Genomic DNA, 27,999 nt, shown 5'->3' on the forward strand with positions numbered 1-27,999 from the left:
AGACATTGAGATGTTCAGAGGGGAGTGAGGAGGCAATGTGGAGGGTATGCAGGGTTAGAGGATGGGATGTGGGTATCAACAGCGAATAAAGGGAGGCGTTGCGTACAGCATTGAGTGTATCAAGAGTATGTGCCTCAGTGGAAGCTGGGTGAGGTGGCAAGATAGAGTGAATGGAAGGTACTCAATAGCAGAACGCAGCACTCACCTGGTAGAACAGAGAAGGTCTTTGGCCTCTTTTCTATACTGCAGCCCAGTCCTCTCTATCCTGGAGGCAGTACAAATCCAGGTGGCGATCTTCAACCAGGCTGGCATTGTCCGGTGCCATGCGCTCCTTTGATCTTCACTGGGAAGAAGAATCTTCAGATTTGGCCTTCCAGACCCTTGTCAGAGAAATGCAGTGCCAGCTTTCCCTTCTTAAACTGAGCAGGGCTGCTACCAGATGTCAGGCTACTAGGTGCACAGTGATTTTAAAAGTGCCAGAGATGCAATGCATACTTGTCTCTGGGCACATGTCTGCTGAGTGGTGTGTTCTTCTGGGGATAATGTGTGGTAAGATGGTGCAGAAAGCAGATACAAGCCACAATAACGAGAATGGCCCTGAATGTGGATACATTTGATTAGATTATATTACTAATCTAATGGAAATAGGCCCTTCGGCCCAACAAGTCTACATCAACCCTCCGAAGAGCAACCCACCCAGACCCATTCCCCTACATTTACCACCTAACACTACGGGCAATTTGGCATGGCCAATTCACCTAACCTGCACATTTTTGGACTGTGGGAGAAAACCAGAGCACCCGGAGGAAACCCACGCAGACACGGGGAGAATGTGCAAATTCCACACAGACAGTTGCCTGAGGCAGGAATTGAACCCGGGTCTCTGGCGCTGTGAGGCAGCAGTGCTAACCACTGTGCCACCGTGCCGCCCACAGCAAGGTAAAACAAGAAGACTCACTCGATCTTCCTCCAACAAATCAACAAATGATGAGACTCTCACTTTAAAATATAAAATTCAGTCCAAAACTTTGCATTTATGGCATGCCTTTCATGGATTTGTGATCTCTCCAAACACTTTAGTCAATTAATCAATTCTTGATCGTTATTGTCATGTAGGAATGTAAGAGCAGGAATGTTTTATGGAGAAAGTGAGGTCTGCAGATGCTGGAGATCAGAACTGAAAATGTGTTGCTGGAACAGCGCAGCAGGTCAGGCAGCATCCAGGGAACAGGAGAATCGACGTTTCGGGCATAAGGGCTGAAGAAGGGCTTATGCCCGAAACATCGATTCTCCTGTTCCCTGGATGCTGCCTGACCTGCTGCGCTGTTCCAGCAACACATTTTCAGCAGGAATGTTTTATGTCAATTGATGTCCATCCGAGATCTGAGGTGCAATAATTGTTGGACAGTGATATTAGTGGGGTTTGGGTGGTGGGGGTGGAAGTCTTCTGATTAGTTAAGTAGTGAAGTGACTGTGAACAGAGTAAGAAAATATTCATACCTTAATAACTTTGGCAAGATCATTAAATGTATTACAGCATTGTAGTCACCTTAAGCACTTCTGATATTCGTGTACTCTATGGTCTTTTCCTACTGATGGTGGACTTGATGGCTGATGTACTTACTACCCTGGAGGAAAGATATTGTCACTCTCCCTGTGCTGCAGTTGTTATGAAGCTAAGTGCTGTCTCAGAACTTACTTCGTCCATAAGTCTCCTTCAAATGTTTTCTGATCTCTGCTGCTAGGGAGTGAGTGGCAATTGGAGGCTTGTGGGCATGTGAAATTGAGGCCAGAAACAGATCAGCCTTGAGCTTATTGAATGACAGAGCAGTTGGCGAGACTAATTGATCTACCCCTGTTCCTAATTCGTATATTCTTATGTGGAATACTCCTCCTTTGAAAGGTTCTAGTGGCCTTTAGGTATATCTGACCTCACACAGGCATGCACCAATGAGTAACATGGACAATTGTAATCAGGTAAAAATGAACTTTGTGCATCACTTAAAATAATTTCATTTGGATAGAGGAATTGGTGGGGGCGGGGGTGGGGGATTAATGCACTTAACCTCTGAGGCTGAATTGATTTGCAGCTGGATTTCTAGGCTATTATTTTTTAATCACAGTTGAATTTTGTTAATTTTATTATGTCAGATATTACCATGTTAATACTCATAAATATCTACTCAAATTTAATCTGAATCCGATGAATAATCCAAAGGTTTGAAAGAAGTTACTTTTTGTCTTAAAACAGACTGATGTGATTGTGAGTACGATATCCAGGGATCTAAATTTGAATTTGGGGAAGATTTCTAAAGCAATTTCAGAATTAGCTGGTCCAGAACTTCAAAAAGAACTTCATAGAATTAAAAAGACAGAACTAATAGCTTTTGGAGACGTATTAAAAACACCAGGATTTCATTTGAGCTGTGAATATGTATACCATGTGGCATATTTTCCTGGTTTACACTTGGATTCAGAAAAGGTAAGCATAATTTTAAATTCTTTCACACAATTGTGAAGTAGTTTGCTGTATCTTATTTGAGATATTGTCCTTTATTTTCTCTAATAGCTGTTAAAGAAAGTTATTACAAAGTGTATTGAGCTTACAAAAGAAGATAAGATTCGTTCGATTGCAATTCCTGTGAGCAGTGAAGCAGCACAAACACTCAGTATAAAGAAGATAGCAAAAATTATTCTTGAAGAAATAATCAATTATGTGGAATGCAGTGATGACTTCAAATTTGGTACTGTTTATATTGTGCTTCGTCCAGAAGAGACAGATATTTATGAGGTATTGTAGGTCATTCTGAGAATATGTTAAGTTAATTTTGAAAATTACTTAATAATTCTTCTCTTACATTACTACCTGTCATATCATTATTTATAAAATACAATAAGAAAAACAATCTATTAAGTAGCTGATCTGAATAGAGCTTCTTTTGCTCAAAAATTATAAGCCCGTTTTGGAGATACTTATATACATTGTGCCTGTTTATGGCAGGCAATGGTGGTGGCATGTGATATAGTCACTGGGCTAGCTGGACCATATATGTTACAACCTTGTCAAGGGCAGCAGCACCCCATGTCTTATGAATGAATAAACAGAGGAATGCACTCTCTCATCCCACCAGCATATGGGTCACAATATAAATTGATGTGTTTAATTGGTTGCTGAAATGGCCAATTGTACATTAGATTCAGAATAAAGAGGCATTGACCAAGTTTCATTATTAACCGAAGAATTCTCAATTTATTTGTTAAAATATTCCATGAAGACAACAAACTGATTAATATACATATGCAAGTATAAATATTTGCTCCTGGAAATAAGCCAACATAATGCATGTACCGGGTAAAGAAAAATAAGAACACTGATCCTGCTGAGATAATTTTGGAAGAAACGTGTTTTGCCAAACCATTTTTGGTTCTTGAAGGCCAAAAGGATGAGGTCTGGAATGTTGAAATGGCATTCTAGCACATGTGGATGGGTTACTAGCTACATACACAATTGTCTCTGGGATTTTTCCAGACAATGTAATTCAGGAAATATTGAGACAAACTCCCTCACATTTCTGGGAGCAGGAGATTCCTGATGAAGGGCTTATGCCCCAAATGTCGACTCTCCTGCTCCTTGGATGCTGCCTGACTGGCTGTGCTTTTCCAGCACCACACTCTCGACTCTGACCTCCAGCATCTGCAGTCGTCATTTTCTACTGATATTAGCTGAATCAGTGTACCACACCAGACATGCAACAAGGGATTTTTTTTTCAGCAACAGGAGAGTTAGAAAGCTTTTCTTCAGCAGACTGACTCCACTACTTTGAAAACACAGTTCACATTAGTAACTAGATCTCCAGAAGCTATAAAACCAAGATGAATAAGGTGGAGGTTCTGTAATCTCAAAGCAGGAGCAGTGTTGCTTGGTAGAGTAGTCTCAAGATTATAGTACAGACACTCAGTGTCCAGACAATCCATGGTTGATAGAAGCCATGAAATAAAAATGGTGCAATGTGGTCTATACATGTAGCACATTCCATGGACACAGCTCCAGCAGCATGAAGTATGCCAGCATTGATATTTGTTCAAAATGCTCTATTTGTTCAAGCTTACTGTTTCTAAGCTCTCAAAAAATTACAAATGACAAATAATAGACTGTCATATCACTTTAAACTACAGACCAGATTGTATACCTTACAATCTTTCTCAAATCAAATGACTACTTTAAGAAATGATTCGGAGATGCTGGTGTTGGACTGGGGTGTACAAAGTTAAAAATCACAACACCAGGTTATAGTCCAACAGGTTTAATTGGAAGCACACTAGCTTTCGGAGCGACGCTCCTTCATCAGGTGATTGTCACCTGGTGACAATCACCTGATGAAGGAGCGTCGCTCCGAAAGCTAGTGTGCTTCCAATTAAACCTGTTGGACTATAACCTGGTGTTGTGTGATTTTTAACTTTAAGAAAGGGTATGTGATTATACCCTAATGATTGTAATTTACAGCTAATTTTAAAAGTATTGCCCTTGAGAGGGTGGCAATCTGCTGCTTTTTTAATCACTGCAGACTTGTAAAGGTGCGGCCAGTTTAGGAAGGGAGTTCCATGGATTTTAGCCCAGCAATGGTGAAGGGATGTCAATAATGTTCCAAGTTGGCCATTCTTCAGTGTGTTGCTATTCCAGCTAGCACTTCTACATTACACTACTTGTAATGCGAATTTATTACTTTCTGAATTTAAACATGTTCACTTTTTAAATCTTTACAATGTTATTGTCTTGTATCAGTTAAAGTACATAATTTTAACCATTGTTGGTGCTGTTCTCATTGTGTATGGTAAATCTAACTGAAAATAAAATTGTCATGTAGAACCATTGTGTGCGAACAAAACAGTTTTATGATAGTGACAATATATCTGTATCTTTGTATCTAGGCATTTTTGCAGGAAATTAATAGATTAAAAAAATTAACTCAACAAAGAAGTAGGCTCACATCAGTAAATGGTAAGTCAGCAAAGTAAGAAAACTACAGATCATAGGAATTGCTCAGTATTTTACGACAGAAATTTCACATGTTTAAAGCATCCATTGATATTAATTATTCTGCAAAACTTTAGAAAGTAACTCTTCAATCCTCACCCAGTTTATGTTTGGTGTTGATTTTAAAACAGTGGACATCTTTCTTAACCAAATGTCCAGAAATAGTTGTTTTTCAAACCACAAATAAAACAGCAATTTGCCTGGGGTTGCAGCGTTCACAGACACTGATGAATATCTATTCAGATTAGCAGAAGTGAAAGAGATTTGCTGTTCTCTATTGAACAGCTGTGAAGACTTGTGGATTTCAGAAATCTAAGTTCTCCCAGAAGAAGAAGCTGCAAAAGTGTAAGCAATGCAGTTTGGTTCACTTTCACATTCTTTTTGAGGGTGAAGCAACTGAGCAGATGGGTGTTCATTGTCAGAACCTTGATCAAAAACTGACCAAACATTATCATTAATTGTTGTATGCCTGTTTCTGAAGAATCTTCTTTCCTAAATGAAACAATATTTACTCTGACTATAAATTTGTCTTTTGGATGACAGTCAAGACAGAATTTCCCCATTGTTTGGCAGTGTTTTATTGAGTGAGATTGATGGTGATCAGTCCACTGTGGCCCATTTTAAATATTCTCACACAGTCTTCCATTCTTCATCTCCATTAAATCTGAACTGGCTTCTTCAGTTATGTTAGCATCACATTTATACTCCTGCCCTACAGCATTTCAAGTGCTGCAAGCCAGGAACTGGTCTTCACATTCTGCTGCTCCACACTTGTTACTCAGGACATAGCTCAGAAAGGGGGTGCTTGAAAATGTAATGAAAACTACAGCAGTGCTGGTTCATGCTGACTGGCAAAGGAGGACATGCCAGCAGTCTCATCCAGCCTGTATCTGAAATAGTCACCCTGATTAGTTCAGTGACATGGGTGAAAAGCAATGCAAATCGGTATAGGGAAAAGATTAGTGGGCTATTGCATTCCGCAAAGGTAAATGCCACCATCTGCTCTCTGCTATCCCATATGCACAGGGCTACCATTCACTAACCTGCCATGGCATACATCTGTCACTGAGGCCATAAGTGACAACTCTCACTGTTACAAGCATCTTATTCACTCAACAGGTCTCACATATCTCATTAGATTAGATTAGATTACAGTGTGGAAACAGGCCCTTCGGTCATCTTCCCAAACTGTTAGCCCTTCCTGTCTTTATTCATTTCTACTCATTCATTGGAAAAGCATTATCATCTCTTCTGCTCCTGCATCAGAAATAATTGTTTTTCCATTCATTATTACTGTGCTCAGTCCCTCTCTTTGTCTTATTGTACAAAAGGTTGTCCCATTCTCTGGACTGATGTCTCTACAAGCATCTCAGTGATGCATCTATAAATCCTGAAACTGGTTGTATCTTACCTGCAGAATTAACCATGGCCAAACCCTTGAGCTGAAGTCAGACAAGCTCCTTTAGTGACAGTGGCAATACCTCTCAGTGACCAAAATAGCCCTGATCCTACTAAGGATAGTTGCCCTTTGATTTTCACACATGACTATTCATTTGAAGCACATGCAATGTGTTTGCGACATAAGCTGCAGACACGTAGAGTCATAGAGTCAAACAGCAAAGAAACAGGCCCTTCGACCCACCATGGCCATGTTGAGCAGCAAATACCAAACCACTCTACAGAGGATCCTTGAATATCCAAAGGATACAGGCGGGGAGTACTTTGCTCAGTTAATCGCATTCCGGTTAATCGAATGCTGGATAACATTGTTTAGCTAAGCATCAGGACCTTGTGATCTTGCCACATCACTGAATGCTGGATAATCGAGGTTCCTCTGTAATCCCTTTGTGCACACTTGGTCTGTGGCCTATTATGTCTTGGTATTTTAAGTATTCATCCAGAAGCTTCTTAAATGTTGCAAGAATAATTGCCTCCATCTCTCGGGCAGCATGTCCCATATATCCATTATCCTTTGGGTGAAAAAATATTTGCTAGATCTTCTTGAAACCATTTGTTTCTCACCTGATGCCATCTGGTTTTAGACATAGCTGCCATGGGAGAGAGATTCTCATGATCTGTTCTGTCAATGCCTTTCATTATGTTGTATGCCTCAATCAAATCTACCCCCAACAGCTGCCTCTGCTTCAAGGACAACAAACAGCCTAACTACTCTCTCCTCATAATGGCTTTTCACTCCAAGCATAATCCTGGTGAATGTCCTCCACACCGTCTCTAGTGCAATCAAGTCCTTCTGATCATGTGGTGACCAAAACTGCACACAGTATTCCATCTATGGCCAAGCCAATGTTTTATAAAGTTGTAACAAGATTTTCTTGCTCTACACCCCAGTTAATGAAGACAAGCATCCTTTAAGCCTTCATCACCACCCTGTACCTGTGCTGATACCTTCAGGGATCTATAGACTTGTACACCAAGGTTCCTTTGTTCTCAGTACGTACAACAGAAATGTACAATGCATTGTGTATATGCCTTCCTTTGAGACCTAGCAAAATGCATCACTTCACATTTATTGAGATTAAATTCCATCTGTTATTGCTTTACTCAATTTACCAATATCAGCCTGTAGCCTGAGACCACTGTCCTCGCTAATAACACCACCAATTTTCATATCATCTGCAAACGTACTAATTATACTCTACCTTCACCCCCAAGTTATTAATGTACATAACAAACAGCAAGGGTCCCAACATTGATCCATGTGGTACACTGCTGGAAGCCTGTGATCAATCACAATAACAAACCTCCATCATCACCCATTGCCTCCCATTTGGAAGCCAGTTTTGGATCCAGTGTGCCAACTTGTCTCTGATCGATGGTCTCTTACTCGTTGGACCAGCTGTCCATGTGGAACCTTTTCAAAGGCCTTACTGAAATCCATGAAAATCATGTCAACAGCACAACCATCATCAATATATTTAGTCACCTTTTCAAAAAAACCCAATTGAATTACTCAGACTGGATGTCCTTCCTGATGAAGGGCTTTTGCCCAAAATATCAATTTTCCTGCTCCTCGGATGCTGCCTGGCCTGCTGTGCTTTTCCAGCAGCACTCTAATCTAGACTCTGATCTTCAGCATCTGCAGTTCTCACTTTCGTCTAACAAATATGTGCTAACTATCCTTGATCAGTCCCTGCTTTTCCAAGTATTTGATTAATCCTGTCCTTCAGAATTAACGTTGTGATTTTGACATAGTATGGTGTAGTACAGTAACATGTCCACCTTCCTTACAGTTCAGTGCTTTGAGTCCTGACAAGCTGCTGCCCCTCCCATTGTGCCAAAAAGCAAATCAGGCCACAGAAAAGCTGGCAGTTTCTGATTAAGTGCAAATTGAGTGAGCACTTAAAATTGAAGCAAAGAGTTGTAAGATGATACTAAGTCCTAAGGGGATTCTGGGTAATCCAAGATGGAGGATGGGAAAAATTCCTGGCTGTAAGAGCTGCTCCTTTTTTTGAGGTAATTTAGGTGTTGGAGGTGATTTCCTTGAATTCCAGGAGCAGCAATTACTGTTTTATTTGCTCTTGCTTGTTTTGGAAGAGAGAGAGAGAGAGAGAGAGAGGGAGAGGGAGAGAGAGAGAGAGAGAGAGAGAGAGAGAGAGAGAGAGAGAGAGAAAGAAAGAAAACGAAAAAGAAAACCACCACAGTTACCACCTTTGCTGTTTGAATTCGTGTATCGCTGGATATCGGAGTAACAAACAGTGAAATTCACAACTAATCTTTGAGGAATTGTTGGGCGAAGTTCACAGCACAAAATCAGATAAGTTAATTGTTGTTTTAAGTCTGTCCAACAGAAAGGCTGTATTAGTAAGTTAAATGAGTTCTTTCTTGATGATATGTTTTTGGTGATAAATCTCTTGATTAAACTTTAAATATAAGCCATAGCTATTAATTTAACCTGGGGCAGCATTTGTAGAGGAATAAGACGGTATTATTTTCTGGGTCTGTAGATCGTGAAGGAGCAAAAATGGCCTTTACAATGATATGTACTTCTTGTCAGATGTGGGAGTTTAAAGCGAGTTTAAGGGTTACTGTGGATTATATCTGCCATAAATGCTATTGGACGCGAATCTTATCCGATCGAGTGCATTGGTTGGAGAGACAGATAGAAGCGATGAGGAATTTGCAACAGCAACAATATGTGATGGATGGCAGTTATAGAAAGGGGGGAAAGTCTCATATATAGTCACATAGATAGGTTAACTCCAGGAAGGGTAAGAGAGGTAGGCAGCTAGTGCAGGAGTCTTTTGTGGATATACCCATTTCAAACAGGTATGCTGTTTTGGAAAATGTAGGGGGCGATGGATTCTCAGGGGGAACGTAGCATGAACAGCCATGTTTCTGGTATTGACACTGACTCTAATGCAACGAGGGGTACGTCGGCTTCCAAGAGATCAATTGTGTTAGGGGATTCTATAGTCCGAGGTACTGTCAGACGTTTCTGTGGCCAGCAGAGAAAAATCAGAATGGTGTGTTGTTTCCCTGGTGCCAGGATCAAGGATGTCTCAGAGAGGGTGCAGAATGTTCTCAAGGGGGAGAGGGGCCAGCAGGAGGTCATTGTCCACATTGGAACCAACGACATAGGAAGGGAAAAGGTTGAGATTCTGAAGGGAGATTACAGAGAGTTAGGCAGGAATTTAAAAAGGAGGTCCTCGAGGGTAGTAATATCTGGATTACTCACAGTGCTACAAGCTAGTGAGGGCAGGAATAGGGATAGAGAGCAGATGAATACATGGCTGAGGAGCTGATGTATGGGAGAAGGATTCACATTTTTGGATCATTGAAATCTCTTTTGGGGTAGAAGTGACCTGTACAAGAAGGACAGATTGCATCTAAATTGGAAGGGGACTAATATACTGGCAGGGGAATTTGCGAGAATTGCTGGGAGGATTTAAATTAGTAAGGTGGGGGGGGACCCAGGGAGATAGTGAGGAAATAGATCAATCTGAGATGGATACAGCTGAGAACAGAAGTGAGTCAAACAGTCAGGGAAGGCAGGGACAAGGTAGGGCTAATAAATTAAACTCCATTTATTTCAATGCAAGGGGACTAACAGGGAAGGCAGATGAACTCAGGGCATGGTAAGGAACATGGGACTGGGATATCATAGCAATTGTAGAAACATGGCTCAGGGATGGGCAGGACTGGCAGCTTAATGTTCCAGGATACAAATGCTACAGGAAGGATAGAAAGGGAGGCAAGAGAGGAGGGGGAGTGGCATTTTTGATAAGAGATAGCATTACAGCCGTGCTGAGGGAGAATATTCCTGGAAATACATCCAGGGAAGTTATTTGGGTGGAACTGAGAAATAAGAAAGGGATGATCACCTTATTGGGATTGTATTATGGACCCCCCAATAATCAGATGGAAATTGAGAAACAAACTTGTAAGGAGATCTCAGCTATCTGTAAAAATAATAGAGTGGTTATGGGAGGGATTTTAGCTTTCCAAACTTTGACTGGGACTACCATAGTGTTAAAGGTTTAGATGGAGAGGAATTTCTTAAGTGTGTACAAGACAATATTCTGATTCAGTACGTGAATGTATCGACTAGAGAAGGTGCAAAACTTGACCTACTCTTGGGAAATAAGGCAGAGCAGGTGACTGAGGTGTTGGGGGGGGGAGCACTTTGGGGCCAGCGACCATAATTCTATTCGTTTAAAATGGGAAGCCTTCAGAAATGAGTTAACAAGAATCCAGAGAAAGTATATTCCTGTCAGGGTGAAAGGGAAGGCTGGTAGGTATAGGGAATGCTGGATGACTAAAGAAAATGAGGGTTTGGTTGAGAAAAAGAAGGAAGCATATGTCAGGTATAAACAGGATAGATCGAGTGAATCCTTAGAAGAGTATAAAGGCGGTAGGAGTATACTTAAGAGGGAAATCGGGATGGCAAAAAGGGGACATGAGATAGCTTTGACAAATAGAATTAAGGAGAATCCAAAGGGTTTTTACAAATATATTAAGGACAAAAGGGTAACTAGGGAGAAAATAAGTCCACTCAAAGATCAGCAAAGCGGCCTTTGTGTGGAGCCACAGAAAATGGGGGAGATACTAAATGAATATTTTGTATTTAATATCAGTATTTACTGTGGAAAAGGATATGGAAGATATAGACAGTAGGGAAATAGATAGTGACATCTTGCAAAATGTCCAGATTACAGAGGAGGAAGTGCTGGATGTCTTGAAATGGTTAAAAGTGGATAAATCCCCAGGACCTGATCAGGTGTACCCGAGAACTCTGGGAAGCTAGAGAAGTGATTGCTGGGTCTCTTGCTGAGATATTTGTAACATCGATAGTCACAGGTGAGGTGCCGGAAGACTGGAGGTTGGCAAACATGGTGCCACTGTTTAAGAAGGGCAGTAAAGACAAGCCAGGGAACTATAGACTGGTGAGCCTGACCTCGGTGGTGGGCAAGTTGTTGGAGGGAATCCTGAGGGGCAGGATGTACATGTATTTGGAAAGGCAAGGACTGATTCGGGATAGTCAACATGGCTTTGTGTGTGGGAAATCATGTCTCACAAACTTGATTGAGTTTTTTGAAGAAGTAACAAAGAGGATTGATGAGGGCAGAGCAGTAGATGTGATCTATATGGACTTCAGTAAGGCGTTCGACAAGGTTCCCCATGCCGACCAGATATTTCAACCCAATCTAGTCCCACCTGCCAGCACCCGGCCCATATACCTCCAAACCCTTCCTATTGATATACCCATCCAAATGCCTCTTAAATGTTGCAATTGTACCAGCCTCCACCACATCCTCTGGCAGCTCATTCCATATACGTACTACGCTCTGTGTGAAAATGTTGCCCCTTGGGTCTCTTTGAAATCTTTCCCCTCTCATCCTAAACCTATGCCCTCTAGTTCTGGACTCCCTGATCCCAGGGAAAAGACTTTGTCTATTTATCCTATCCATGCCCCTCATAATTTCGTAAACCTCTATAAGGTCAGCCCTCAGCCTCCAACGCTCCAAGGAAAACAGCCCCAGCCTGTTCAGCCTCTCCCTGTAGCTCAGATCCTCCAACCCTGGCAACATCCTTGTAAATCTTTTCTGAACCCTTTCCAATAGTGGCCTAACCAATGTCCTGTACAGCTGCAACATGACCTCCCAACTTCTGTACTCAATATTCTGACCAATAAAGGAAAGCATACCAAACGCTTTCTTCACTATCCTATCTACCTGCGATTTCACTTTCAAGGAGCTATGAACCTGCACTCCAAGGTCTCTTTGTTCAGCAATACTCCCTAGGACCTTACCATTAAGTGTATAAGTCCTGCTAAGATTTGCTTTCCCAAAATGCAGCACCTCACATTTATCTGAATTAAGCTCCATCTGCCACTTCTCAGCCCATTGGTCCCATCCGGTCCAGATCCTGTTGTAATCTGAGGTAACCCTCTTTGGTGTCCCCTACTCCTCCAATTTTGGTGTCATCTGCAAACTTACTAATTGTACCTCTTATGCTCGCATCCAAATCATTTATGTAAATGACAAAAAGTAGAGGGCCCAGCACCGATCCTTGTGGCACTCCACTGGTCACAGGCCTCCAGTCTGAAAAACAACCCTCCACACCCCCCTCTGTCTTCTGCCTTTGAGCCAGTTCTGTATCCAAATGGCTAGTTCACCCTGTATTCCATGAGATCTAACCTTGTTAATCAGTCTCCCATGGGGAACCCTGTCGAACATTTTACTGAAGTCCATTTAGATCACATCTACTGCTCTGCCCTCATCAATCTTCTTTGTTACTTATTCAAAAATTCAATCAAGTTTGTGAGACATGATTTCCCACGTACAAAGCCATGTTGACCATCTCGAATCAGTCCTTGCCTTTCCAAATACATGTACGTCCTGCCCCTCAGGATTCCCTCCAACAAATTGTCCACCACTGAGGTCAGGCTCACCGGTCTATAGTTCCCTGGCTTGTCTTTACCGCTCTTCTTAAACAGTGGCACCATGTTTGCCAACCTCCAGTCTTCCAGCACCTCACCTGTGACTATCGATGATACAATTATCTCAGCAAGAGGCCCAGCAATCACTTCTCTAGCTTCCCACAGAGTTCCCGGGTACACCTGATCAGGTCCTGGGGATTTATCCACTTTTAACTGTTTTAAGACATCCAGCACTTCCTTATTTATATTGCTTTATTCACAATCTGTGAGGGGGAACTTGAGGTTGGTTGGGTTATCTCCAAACTATTGGCTAAAAAAACTACTGCCACTTATAGCAATTCAAATCACTTGGACAACTTTAATCTTGTTGGTTTGGAATGTTCAAAAATAAAGCAGTTTATAAGAAGTAAACTATGTAAAGATTGTCTATAAAATGACAATGTTAGAAAGATACTGTTCAATGTTTTTGATAATCTTCTCAACTTTTAATTTTGGTTTTTGCAGCCTTTTGTTGCACGTAATGACAGTTTCTGATGTGTTGAGCATCTTATAGTGTGACCCAGAAAACTCACTTTGGCATGATTGTTTTTGCTCCTAAGAAACTGCACAACTGCTTACCTCTGATTTCTGTGGCCTCCCTTCTCAGTCGTTATCACATTACTGTTGCTTTACGTATTCATGTGTGTATGTAAAGACAGTAAAAACAATTTGCATCAAATTACATCCTTAACACAGTAAAATGTGTCAAGATGTTTTGCTGGACTGTTATTCAATAAACATGAGGTCAAGCCACATGAGATATTATAACAGGTACAGTGTAAATGCTTTCCTAAAGAAGTAGGTTCTGAAAAACATCCTGCAGGAGGGAATGCCAGAGCATAGGGATTAGGGAGTTGCAGACACTACCATCAATGGTGGAACAATTTGAAAGCCCAGATGCCCAAGAACTTGGAGGAGCACAAACATCTTGGAGGATGGCAGGAGTGGGTAAAGCAATGCTGGAATTTGAAAAACAGGATGAAAATTTTAAAAATACCATGTTGCCAGAGCAGGAGCCAATGTAGGTCAGCAAGTAAAGTGACGTAAGTATGATCAGCTGAGTTTGAATAACCTCAAATTTAAAAAGGGTGGAAGATGGGAGATTGGCCATGAGAGCTTTGGAATAGTCCATTTTAGAAATAAAAAAGGCATAGTGAGAATTTCAGTGTCAGTGGAGTCAGGTATGAAGTTAGGTGATGTTATGGAGTGGAAATAAACCACTTTTATAATATCATAATACTAGGAAATTAAGTTTATGGTGATTGACAAGGACAGTGACTTTGGTCTTCTCAATATTTAGTTGAGAAAAATTTTTGCTTATTCAGTTCCAGACATTGAACTAGAATGGCAGAGTAAGGCTTGAAGGAGGTTTTCGTGTAGTGGAGCAGGATGTTAACAAGATGGATATGCAACTTGATACACAAACCGGAATGACCCATCAGACATGTGACTGGTGTAAGAATCTAACTCCTTCACTTACATTGTAATAGTTCATCCACTCTACAATAAGCATGACTCTCCACCTCACGTATGGATTAAGCATGCTACTCATCCTCCACTGTCAATTTCAATTCATCTGAAATCAGCAGCAATTCTGGCTTTGATTGTTTGCATTCTCTGAAGTAACATCATATCATCTGACTCTGAGCCTCATGCCCTCCTCTTACTGGAACATGCAAAGAAAAAGGACTTGGCCTTGTTGAGATGGAATTCTGACTTGATGGAACGTAACTACCTCATCGCAAACACCCCGACCCCAGCCCAGCTCAGATACTAGTTTCTTGACTGAGTGAAAGATTGCCTGTGGTATGAAGATGTACAATACTTAGATGAGAATTACCTCAAATTAGGAAGCTGAAGTATTTAGGATTTGAAAAAAAAATGTTTAAATGAGCTAAAATAAGCTTCAGTCTTGAAAATTTGCTTTGATTTTGGAAAATGTGTGTGCTGTAGATAAGCAATAGCTAAGGAATGATTTAGTACAGAAGTTAGTGATTATTTCACCTTTCTTACATTAATATGATGAGGATTTTGAAAGTTTATCTAAGTAAAGCAATGTAGTAAATGTGTACGGAAATAATATATAAAGTAGGAACCCTCAAAATCAAATGCTGCACAATTACAATGTTAAAAATAATTTTGCTTCTTTAATTTTGTCTGCTGTTACTTCTATAGATTCAATACCTTTCAAACTTGGAGAGGAGGAAGGAGCTGAAATTCTCATCAAACTTTGTGGTAAAGATTATCCCTTTCTGGAATGTGCTCATTTTTGGATCACTAATTTCATTCTGACATCTCAAGAACATCTCACCATAGAAAATAAAAGCATCAATTACTTTACAGTAACTGAAAATGAAACTTTATTGGACCTTAAAGAAAAGAATCAGATAAGCATGAAAGAAACAGTGAATGAAATGGGGTCATTCATTGAACTAAGTGGACCTCACTTACTCATTTTAGAAGTGGCACTTCATGTTGAAAAAATACTTTGTGATTTACAGGAGGAAATAGCACACATGATAGAAATTGAACTTGTACAATTCCAAGTACAGTGGGTCTACATAAGTGACAATCACAAAATTAAATATGAATCTAATGAAAACTTCATTTTAGAAATGGCCTACTTGGACAAAAAAAAGTTTGAGAGTATTGAAGTGAATGGTACTGAGCAGACTGTATATTTTCAAGGACTTATGGCATTGAATGATCAAAGGGAAGAATTTAAAGTTGAAAGAGTCAGTGAGTAAAATATTATCATTTTTTTCTGCTGCTTAGCTTGACACATTTAATTCTTTCGCCATCTGATCTCTAATGTCTTAGACTACTTTAGTGTTTTAATAATACAATTGAATGTGGATTTATAGCAAAGTCTCTGAACCAATGAGTAATAGAACACAGAAGAAAGTCATTCAGTCCAGCTTGCCAATACCTGCTGTTTGGTAAATCCATTGATCTCACTTCCCGACAATCCCCTGAGATTTGCATTCCAGATCACAACAAAGTAACATGTTTAAGAATATAATTGATGTTGCTTATCTTTTATTTGTCAATTATTTTCAATTTGTGTCCTCTGGTTATCAATACTTGTGATATTGGAAAGATTTTCTCTATTTACTCCACCAGAGGCATTCATGATCGTGGCAATTCTATCATCTCTTCTCTAATGACAACAGGATTAGCTTCTCTACAAAATTGAAGTCCCCCTTCTCTGGACTATTCAGTAAATATCTTCTGCATTCATTTCAAGGTCTTGCTACCTTATCAGGACATGATATTCTTTTGGTTTTATACACTATGTTTGATATTGTGGCTGGCTAGACATTTCAAGGGTTAAGAGTCAACCATATTGTTGTGGACCTGGAGTCACATAAGTCACACTGGGTAAAGATGGCAAATTTTATTCCCGAGAGGATGCTAGGAAGGAACTAGAGAGTTTTTGTAACAATCTTATGGTTTTCTGGTAAATATTACTGAAATAAGCATTTTATTCCAGAATTATTTAATGAGCTAAATTTAAATTCTCCAGTTCATGCGGTGAAATTTGAACTCAATTCCATAAATCATTAATTCAGAGACTTAATCACTCTGCTACATACTCCAGTGTACCTGAACTTATACTTTTATGAATCAGATGATTCCTATTACAGGGTTTTAAAGAAAATCAGTCAGAACATTGCAGATACCCTGGAATGACAAGGGACAGATGGCACACTTTTGTTATACAATGCCCTGAATAAATCACATTTGGAGTACTGCGAGCACTTCTGGGCACTATAATAAAGTTTATGTGTGGATATAATACTTGTCAAGATTGTACCTGTACTCCAAAGGTCAAATTAACAGAAGAAAATCAACTAGCATTTACATTCCCTTTGGATTTGGAAGGTTAAGGGGAATTTAACTGAAGTTTTCAAAATATTAAGGGAAACATATAGGGTAGGTCTGTCTGCTTGTTAGGGAATTTAAGACTTGGGAGGATAGTTGAAATATTAGAATCAAACTTTTCAGAGGCAAAATTTGGAAACATTTCCACACAAAGGTGTTTGAAGTTTGAAATCTTGTTCTACAAACGACAATTGATACTTGATCAACTGCAAATTTTAAGTCTGTGGTTGATCAAGTTTTGATGCCTATAAGTATTAAGGAATGTGAGGTGAAAGGATTTCAAGCTGGTAGGGCCCTGGAGAAGGATGATGGGGGAGAGAAACCTGAGGATGCTACACATTTGTGCTACAAAATGGTAGCAAAAAAAGATCATTTGCTCTTAATCCTCTTTCCAGCTTTTTGTGAGAACAACTCAGCTAGGCTTAATTCCCAGTCTTTCCCCAGTACTCTTGCATATTTATTCTCTCCAACCAATTATACAACTTCCTTTTGAAATCCACTATTGAATCTACATCCACCACACTCTCTCCATTTTCCTCACATCCTCTCTGGTTCTTTTGCCAATTGCCTTAACTGGATGTTCTCCAATTCTCAAACCTTTCAATACGAACAATTTCTCCCCATCTACTTTGTCTCAACTGTTCATGAATTTGAATACCTCTATCAAATCTCCTCTCAAGCATCTCGTCATTAAAGAGAGTGGCTCTAGATCTACCAGTGTATCCAAGTAACAGAATTTTCTCATCCTTAGAACATTATTATAAATCTTCATTGCATCCTCTCCAATGCCTTCACTTCCTTCCTAATATATCATAACCAGAAAAGACACAACACCTCTGATTAAGGTTGAAGCAGTATTTTACAAAAGTTCACTGTAACATCCTTGCTTTTGTAATACTTTATGCCAATATTTATAAAGCTCAGGATCATTTGTGGCTTATTAACCACTTTCCCAACCTTTCCTGTCACCTTTAGTGATTAGCGCAAATATAAAGGCAGACATCTCTGCTCATGCATCCGTGTATCTCCTGCACATTTACCCTACTGCAAACTCACAGCTACCCAAAGTATTTTCCAATTATTTGCACCAAGCTTCCCTTTTTGCTGCTACCACATTTCAAAAATGTATTCCCTATACTAAAGCCCAAATTATGTGTAGTTGCTGAGTACAAAAGTGAAGCAGCAGTGTGTCGATGAACGATAACATCTACAGCCCTTTTCCACACAAAATAATTTCTGTACATAGCTACTTTTCTATTCATGCCACTACTTTTTCCTTATTCCAACTAAAATATTGTATGAATGGCCAGTTAGTTCAGTTGTCTTCATGATCTTGTCATAGTCAATGTAGATTTCAGGTCTGCCTCCTTGCCCTCCTATAGTAAGTTGAAGGCAATGACAGACTGCTTTTGAAGGAAAATATCAGCCAATGCTCAGAATGAAGTATCAGTTGAAAATGAGCCAAAGGCCTTCAGCCATCAGGCAGAGTTACATCACCCATTAGTATTTGTGAGGCACTTTATGAATGCTCTCTAAAACTTCACCTCTACTGGGTCACGTTTCTATGAAACATTCTACACAAATTCTCAATAAATCTAGATTTCCACTAAGTCGTGCTATTATGAGACAATAAAAAGGATGGGCAAAACTCCACATTAGAAGAAGAAAAAAAATCAGAAAGGTTGGCATTTTAGATTAGAACATTAGTACAACATTATTGGTTAACACTACTAGCTACTATTTGAAGATTAGCTTGCCACTTTTAGGAATTTGATGTTAAATAGCAAAGCATGCAACTAACTTGAAGGCTTGAATTTTACTGCAGCTGATGCTGATTCAAGACATCTTGAAGAAACTATGTTTTAAAGTAGAAAATAAGAACAAAAACAGGCCATTTGGTCCTTTGAGGCTGCTCTGCTATTGAATATGATCATGGCCGATCATCCAACTCAGTACCCTGTTCCTGCTTTCTCAGGAACATTCATTGCATGTGAATCATCAATTTCTAACTGTAGATTTTTTTATTGCAAGAATAATTGAATCTGATTAGACTAGATTCCCTACAGTATGGAAACAGGCCCTTCAGCCCAACAAGTCCACACCAACCCTCCAAAGAGTGACCCACCCCCATATTTACCCCTGACTAATGCACTTCACACTATTCTATTCCTGATGAAGGGCTTTTGCCCGAAACATCAATTTTCCTGCTCCTTAGATGCTGCCTGAATTGCTGTGCTTTTCCAGCACCACTCTAATCTAGAATCTGGTTTCCAGCATCTGCAGTCCTTGTTTTTACCCACTTCATACTATTGGCAATTTAGCATGGCCAATTCACCTAACCTGCACATTTCTGGATTTTGTGAGGAAACCCATGCAGACACAGGGAGAATGTGCAAACAGACAATTGTCTAAGGCTGGAATTGAACCTGGGTCCCTGGTGCTGTGAGGTAGTAGTGCTAACCACTGAGCCACCATGCCACCCGAATGTTTAGAAAATGTTTTTCTCATGAACACTTGTTTTCTTACTGTACACTGATCGATATTAAGTGAGTAAATAACTTTAAAGATTGTTTAAATAATTGACTTTTACGTTTACAATTATTGATTTGCAGTAGACACTAATATTATAAAAACCTTTTATCATTATTTCATAGTTCAAGAGCAAGATGATTATTTGGAGAAACTACCAAGTAACTGGGATCCTCCTAGTGGTTCAGTTTTTCAAAAAGTACCAATGCATATAACCAGACCAGAATTTCAAAAGCTAATTAGTGATCTTGCAAATATTGGCCTCAGCATTTTGAAGGTAAGGATGTTGATTTATCAGGAGAACTTTCAAATTACTAACTGTGTGGTTTTGTAGAACATATTGAAGATAACAGGTCAAGACTGGTTGAAGAAGGCCTTTCAGTCTTTTTGGCCTTAACTTTGGAGAATTCTATATTTTATAGTTTTTCAATTTAGTATTTTGATTTAATTGTTTCTTAAATAGGACAAATACACTTATTTCAACTATCACTCTTGGAAACCAATTCCTGGTGGTGTTTAACTTCTTTTTAGCTGCTTGTTGGATCTTTAGTGCTGCATTTGATGCCATCTTTGCTTCTGATTCATATTCCTACAACCCCAACCCCTCCCTCACTTTTTAAAGTTATTTGCCTCTATACTTAAAGGAGGAAGTAAAATATCCTAAAGAGAATATACAAAAGAGACACGGAGAATTCAGATTATCGACTGACGTTGTTCTGCCCCAATGATTTGCCTTGCTTGTGTTTGTATGTGGAATTTGAATTATATTCAGAGAATGAAGAAAATCATTATTATCATAGAAGAAAGGCAGATGTTTTAATGAAATTATTGCTCAAATACAGATTGATAGAATAGAGAATCCTGTTTTGTGGAATTGCCATTTACTTAAGAAAGAGCAAGATTCAGCTGCTTCAAGGATTGAAAGCCAAGTTAATACCCTGTACCAGCGGATTCCAGCTCAATTTTGCAACTTTGTCTGTAGAATTGGATTTCATGAAATATATGCACAAGAAAATAGTACGTATTTTTCATTCTGTTGTAAAAAAAAGTGATCTTTCATTGGATATCTGTTTCAAACATAATTTTATTTAAATAGTCTGAATATTGATGAGCAGATTCATAATAATGAAGTTTTAGGAAGGAGTTATTTTACAACTATTCTATTTTCATGGTGAAAATTATCCATTAATTAGTCATTAAAAGGCATGCAACTAATCTTGTTTTTACTCGAAGTATTTGAGCTAAATTCAATCAATGGCTGTGGACCCTGGGAACAACCAAAAAACTAGAGTCAGCCCTGCTATGGCTGTTTCCAGGAGCACTAATATGATTCTATGTGAATCAGTTAACAGCATGGCATTGTGATTGCTATCTCTTCAAGTATAAGATTCCATCTCTAATGCCTACCAGTTAATCAGAGAGCCAACAGTTCTTCAGTCCCAGAAGATCTACTGGGAGTTGTGACCATGGATTGAACTGCATTCAGGCAGAGGCAGCAAAAGCAGGGAAGGCTTTAAATGCAGATGTCATCTGGGCTCAATGAGACTCATCAATTAGTCCCTTGTCAATCGGGTAGGTGTCAGGAGGTGGGGGGATTGCCCAGGGAAATCATTGCCTTGGACCGCCAACTATTTTAGCAGGGAGTGTCCAGAGTAGGGCACAACTGTCTGAAGGACACAGCATGCCCTGTCAAGAGTACCTCTTAAGCTGGAAGGAGATAGCTAGTTGTAACTGAACTGTTTCCCCAGGGAGCTTTGGATCACCTTTGCTCGACACTCCACAATCACTGGCAGGATATTTTTTAAACTATTTTCTCATCAACCTTTTCAGAGATGTTATGATGCATCTGCGCCTGCTGGCTCAGAGTAGGGACACTACCATTGCGCCAGAAGAGCCTCCACTGGCAGAATCCCATAAGAGGCAGGAAGAGATTCTTAACTGACTTATTTGGAACTTAATGGCCTCAGTTGAGTCTGTCAGAAGGATTTTTTTTTTGATTTTCCCTGTTCTTCCAAGAGTCAGGAAGGCAATATGCTCTTCAGTTGCCCAATTTTATGACCTCTACTTCAGTGCTACCCAGTCTGCTCCTATGGGCCAGATTAAAATGGGCTCTTACAATTGAAGCACGATAGAGGGTCACAATTGTGGATGCAGCTGATTGCCGTGTCATTTGAGAGGAAGGTATACATCAGAAGGTTAAAAACCTTGTGTTTGGATGAAAACAATTTTCATTTATGTATTTTTTTTACCTTTGTAGAGAAAAAGTATGGTGATGGGATTTACTTCAGCAGTGATGTGAAACAGCTCATGAAAGAAGCCACTGACGTTGAGAAAATAATTCACTTCTTTGAAGCTGAAGTTTTTATTGGTAACTGTTGTAAAACTTCCCCAACATATATTTCATCAGCTCTCAGAGATTTTGATTGTTATGAATTCAGAGAGAATAGCAATGACAATGCAAATCCATCCAAAACTTATGTTATTTTTAACAGTGTTCAAGCTTATCCAAAATATCTTATTGCGTGCAGAAGGCAGATGAGCCTATAAACTAGTTACTCATTAAATCTGTCAACTGAAAAATTCGACAGTACTGTGCCTGTCAATTTCAACTCATACAGCATGAAGTAGTTAAATATTAACATCTTGGGTTTAACTAATGCATTATAATTCTTCCATTATGGGAAAGGGGTACCGTTGATGGTTTCTAATCCTATTTAAAACTATTGCTTAACATAATGAGTTGATTCTCAGCCACAAACTCAACTGAAAAATTTGTGCAATTTTTTTTGTCAGATCTAGAATTCTTGCCCCAGGTACACCACAGATAATCTGCTCTCAGAACAAATTAATAGCTGCAAACAAAAGTCAGGACCAACATCAAGAAATGCATCAGCTCAGCATAAAAGCTTGCAGAATTTGATATGGCAATAAGAAGCTTTTTAAATTACTCATGGAATGTGGATGTCACTGGTTAGGTAAGCTTTATTGCCCATCCTTAATTGTCCTTGAGAAGGTGGTGGTGAGTTGCCTTTTTGAACAACTTGAGACCGTGAGGCATATCCACAGTACTGTTCAGAAGAAAGTTGCAGGATTTTGACCAGGTGGCACTGAGGGAATAGCAATATGTTTCAAATTCTGGATGTATATGATTTGTAGGTGATGATGTTCCCATGCATATTCTGCTCTTTATCTTCTAGTGGTAGTGGTTATGGGTTTAGAAGGTGCTGTTGAACGAGCCTCGGTGAGGTTTTCTATTCATCTTATTGTTGTGTGTCAGTGTTGAATGTGGTGCATAGGGTTCCAATCAACCAAGCTGCTTTATCCTGCGCAATGTCAAGCTTTTGAGCATTGTTCGACCAGCAATCATCCAGACAAAACACAGGGACTTTTGAAGAGATACAATCAATCTCCCAAAGCCATGAATCCCCACAGGATTGGGATGAAGCTTTAGCAGCCTTACTATTTGAAAGCAGAGATTCTCCAAATGGATCTATTGGGTTTAGTCCATTTGAGTTGATTTATGATCATGAGGTTAGAGATGCATTAAATTTGATTCGGCAAAAAGTCCTTGAATCAAAAAGGAATCCTCAACTCACATAAAAATCCACAACATATACAAAGCAGAGAGAGAACAAAACCAAAGAACTGTGGATGCTGGAAATTAGAAACCAAAACAGAAATGTTTTGGGTCCAGTGACCTGTCTTCAGAAACTCAATTCTGGATTTTTTTATAGAAAGACCTACAGGATCATATTGGACAGCACAAGAGCATTTGAAGGTTTTATGAGAGAAAACAAAAGCTAACTGGGGTGGCATGGTGGCTCAATGGTTAGCACAGCTGCCACAAGTGCCAGGAACCTGGGTTTGATTCCTCCCTTGGGCAACTACCTTCATGGAGTTTGCACATTCTCCATGGGTCTGCATGGGTTTTCTCAGGGTGCTCTGGTTTCCTCCCACAGTCCAAAGATCTGCAGTTTAGATGGATTGGCCATGCTAAGTTGCCCTTGGTGTGTAGGCGAGGTAGATTAACAAAATTCCGGGTCACGGGGATAGGTAGGGGAGTGAGAGTGGGTCTGGGTGGGATGTTCTTTGTAGTGTCAGTGTGGATTCAATAGGCCTTCATTCTGCTGGGATTCTATGATTCCAATAAACATTTTCCAACTATAATGTTTCAAATGGGAGATGAAATATTTCCTTTGCAAGGTAAAAATAAATTTTAGTGGTCCATACAAAGTAGTTAGGAGGTTAGAAGAGTGACTTATCTGATGAATATTCCTGATTATTGAAGAAGAATCAGTTATGTCACATACACATGTTGAAAAGATATTATTGCAGGGAAGAGGATAAGGACGCCAAGTGGTAAGTGAATGACAGAGACAATATAAGTGAAGTGGAAGGGGGGATGAACAATTGACAAAATGAGCCTTTTACAATGATTAGCCAGCACAGAATTACTAGCATCATTACACATAGTATTCTCACATTTCGAGGAAGGATAACAGGAGGATCTTACAAGACTACTTAGGAAGTATTAGCTAATCAATGTATTAGACCAATAGACCTGGATGTAGTATATTAGATAGGCATGACATGAATGTAGGAGATTCAATACTGATAAAATGGCATCCTTATCAATTGAGCCCAGAAAATCAAGCACAGGTGGAAATATAGCTTCAATAGATGCTGAAAAATCACGAATGAACCTGGTCAAATCAACTGGAGTTGAGTGGGAGTACCAGCTTCTAAACCAGATGGATCAACTAGATTCTGTATAGGTTGCAAATAGATAAATTAAAACAGATTTGTATCAAACTCAACATTTAGAAATCAATATCAATAGGTTTAGCAATATTTCATCCCTAAAATTGATCTATTGAAGGGGTACCAGAGAATGGCAATGTCATCAGGGCTAAGGAACTATCTACTTTTGTTACACCAAATGGGTTAATTCACCAATGTTGAGTTATATTTTTGGGTTAAAGAATGCCTCAGATACCATCAAAAGGTTTATGAATCAAGTCATATCTGATGGCTGTAACTGTGTAGTAACACATGTGATAACCATGTCAGTCAAGTAAAGGAGCTGTAATTGTTTAAGCAATTACACCTGGCTAGCTTAGTAAGAAATTTAGCCAAAAGTGCTTTCGCAAAAGCAAGAGAAATCCACATCAGATAAGGGTAAGTGTTGCCAGATACAGCAAAAGTGAAAGCTCTAACATAATTCCATGTTCCTAAAACTAAATGAGAAATCACAAATTTTGTACAAGAGTACCTTTAATGAATTTAACAAAACAAGCAAAAATGGTACAGTCAACAAAATGGTAGACAGCCTTGAAAAGATGAAGGCAATCCTAATAAATGAACATGTTGGTTATCCTTGAATTTTTGAGACATTCAAAATGGTGATTGATGCCAGTGACTTGAGGGCAGATGCAGTCTTGTTGCAGAATGAAACTGGAATATACCAGTCTGGGGGTATCCCTTGAAGAAACTAAATCTTTGTCACAGGAAGTAATCTACCATGGAAAGGGAGACTTTGGGATTGATATTGGCCCTTCAATTTTTTTTAATCTATGCCCAATCAATTTTGTGTCCAATTTTCATCCTTCTATCATTTTCACTTGGTCCATTTTGAACTATTCCATTCCTTGAGTTCTAGGGATAGACTGACCACCAATATCCATTATAAGACAACCAACTCCCACAGTAATTCTGACTACATTGCTCCATACCCTGCTTCCTGTAAAGGCTCAATTTCATTCTCCCAGTTTCTCTATTCCTACTGGATCTGTACTGATGATGCTACATTGCACATGGACGCTCCTCCTTTTTCCACAACCGAGGACTGTCCCCACCATCTTAACCAAGGTGGATAGGGCCCTCATCTGTGCGAAGCTGAGGACTGCAGATGCTGGAGATTAGAGTCAAGATTAGAATGGTGCTGGAAAAGCACAACAGGTCAGGCAGCATCTGAGGAGCAGGAAAATCGATGTTTCAGGCCTCATCTGCGTCCAACCCATTTCTTCCACTTCTATCCTCATGCCTTCATTTTCTTTGAGGTGTCCCTTCTCAGTTTCTACTTCATCAGCCTCTGCATTCAAAGGAACAATTAAATCTCTGCCATCAGTAGTAGGAACCCAATATCAAATATGTACTTCCTCTCCTCCTTTACCAGCATTCTACATGGACCATTCTTTCCCTGACATTTTATTCTTCTCCTTGGTCAGTATTAACATTTCTTCAACCTCCTCATCGTACCTTCTCATGCAACCAGAGAAGGTGGATAACTTATCCCTTTGCCTCCTCCCCTCTTGCACCTCTCGATCGCACCTACCAGATGAAGAAAGCATTTAGTTATGTAGTGGGGAAAATCACCAGCCTCGGAGTCAGAGCCGGGGTTCAACGACAGAATTTATTGTACAAGGAAATACCGGAGCTCCGGGGAGAGAAAGATACCAACAGCACAGTGGTCAACTGCGTGTCTTCTCTCAATCCGGAGCACATGTCAAAATACTTCTATACATTTTGTAATACTATGTCAGTGATGAGGTTATTGTCTTTGTAACATAGGTTGTTTATGTAAACATTGCAGAATCATTGATAGTTTTGGTGCAGTCACTGTCAGTTCCAGCATAGCCTTTGTTAATTTCAGCACAGTCATTGTCAGTTTCAACGCCAACATTGTCAGTTTCAATGTCTGCGCAGAGGTCCATTGCTGTAGTAATGGGCGCTAATCACTCTTCCTGAGAAGGATGATTACTGCAGCCCTGGCTATTATTACTCTGTATTGAGTCCATATCAAACTGTTTGCATTTCTATCAAAGGTGTTGGCTGGACCCAGACACTTCGAGGGGCAGTGTATGCCACTCATGTGTATTCTCCCCTCCACCCGCCTTAAACTAATCAACCAGGTTGCGAGTGCATTGTGCTGGCATTCTGGTGGCCCCAGGCAGTGTCTGTGTTTGCTCTGCTGTGTCTCTCTCCATATTGTCGCGTAAGCCTCCTTTATTAGAAAAACAAATTCCTTCACTGCTCGGTAACATATGTTGTCCTGTCCTCCCATCTGGACATAGGTTTGCTTGCTGAGCTGGAAGGTTCGTTTTTAGATGTTTTGTCACCATATTAGATAACATCATCAGTGAGTCTCCAGATGAAGCACTGATGGTGTAGCCCACTTTCTATTTATGTTTGGGTTTTCCTGTGTTGGCGATTTCATTCCCTGTGGTGATGTCATTTCCTGTTCTTTTTCTCAGGTGATAAATGGGATCCAAGTCAATGTGTTTGTTGGCAGAGTTCCGGTTGGAATGCCATGCTTCTAGGAAGTCTCATCTGTGTCTCTGTTTGGTTTGTCCTCGGATGGATGTATTGTCCCAGCCGAAGTGGTGTCCTTCCTCATTGTATGTAAGGATACTAGTGAGAGAGGGTCATGTCTTTTTGTGGCTAGTTGATGTACATGTATTCTGGTGGCTAGTTTTCTGTCTGTTTGTCCAATGTATTGTTTGTTATAATTCTTCCAATGTATTTTGTAAATAATATTAGTTTTTTTTTACCAATGTCATTTACAAAATACCTTGCAATAACTGAAACAAACATTATATTGATACCCCCCTCCCCCACCTCGAGATTACCTTCTTCGCTAATATTCTGGCTACAGTTGCCACAGTGCAGCTTTTGGTCAGGAACATTTCTACCCACATTGGTGAATTGGTCTATGATGACCAGGCAGTACGTTTTCCCGTGGGAGGGTGGTAGTGGCCCTGTAAAATCCACCTGAATATGTTCCCAGGGTCTCCTAGGTCTGGGGTGGTCCCATCTTAACTTTTATGGGTCTCCCTGAGTTATGTTGTGCACACACTATGCATCTGTGGCAGTACTTGGCCACGTCTCTTCCCATTCGCTTCCACCACCACCACTATCTTCACAGGCTTGCTATCATGACCTCTCTACCTGTATGGGAGAGCCCTTGGTGCAGTTTAAGAATTGTGTTCAGTATACATGCTGGTGCTACCACCTTGTCTGCTCACCTCCAGACACCATCCTCCCCTTCGAATACCCCCTGTAGTTTCCATTACTCTCACTCTTCCTGCAGGCTGTCCTCCTGTAGCTGCTAAATTTGGATACTGTCTTTTGCTAATTCCATAGTGGCTGTTGCAGCCTCATCAATGGCTTCTTGTTCTAGCACTTTCTGAGCTGTTCGGTTTGATGCCTAGGGTTTCCTTTGAATTTTAGCCAACTTGGACTTTCTTTTGCTGGCTTCTTTTGATGGGCTTTTATCTTTATTATTGCAGCCTCTTTTGGCTGTTCACTGGCATGCCTGAATACTTAGTTGGGAGTCTGATTGGGGATCCCCCCCCAGTGGTGAACCCTTTTCTACATCATGCCAACATGTAGTCATAGACTACACCAAAGGCATATTGACTGTACATATATTCACCATTTTTTCTTTTTGCTAGTTCCAGTGTTTTGGTGAGTGCTACCAGTTCTGGTACCTGTGTGGATTGACTTCCATCAATCCTGCCGGACATCATTTACCACAGCCCATCCTGTTTGGGGCGAGCCTGCTACATATTTTCGTGATGCGTCCATGAAGAGGGGCTCCTCGGCTGTGTCT

The 27,999-nt window shown here is 40.0% G+C and overlaps 1 protein-coding gene across 1 annotated transcript; it reads left to right on the forward strand.

Annotated features, from left to right (window-relative positions):
• The first annotated feature begins 1,959 nt into the window (after nt 1-1,959).
• On the forward strand, nt 1,960-27,976 carry LOC122551932 (protein mono-ADP-ribosyltransferase PARP9-like). The gene is made up of 10 exons (XM_087988571.1): nt 1,960-1,977; nt 2,252-2,482; nt 2,570-2,791; nt 13,440-13,452; nt 15,150-15,713; nt 19,514-19,665; nt 20,231-20,405; nt 21,646-21,756; nt 22,586-22,629; nt 27,842-27,976. Exons 1-10 carry the CDS (start codon nt 1,960-1,962, stop codon nt 27,974-27,976), a joined length of 1,665 nt encoding a protein of 554 aa, XP_087844697.1.
• Nucleotides 27,977-27,999: the final 23 nt, after the last annotated feature.

Source organism: Chiloscyllium plagiosum, unplaced genomic scaffold (genome assembly GCF_037043375.1).
Source record: "Chiloscyllium plagiosum isolate Xiang-an unplaced genomic scaffold, Cpla_swu_hap1 HiC_scaffold_7, whole genome shotgun sequence".
Classification (NCBI taxonomy): Eukaryota; Metazoa; Chordata; class Chondrichthyes; order Orectolobiformes; family Hemiscylliidae; genus Chiloscyllium; species Chiloscyllium plagiosum.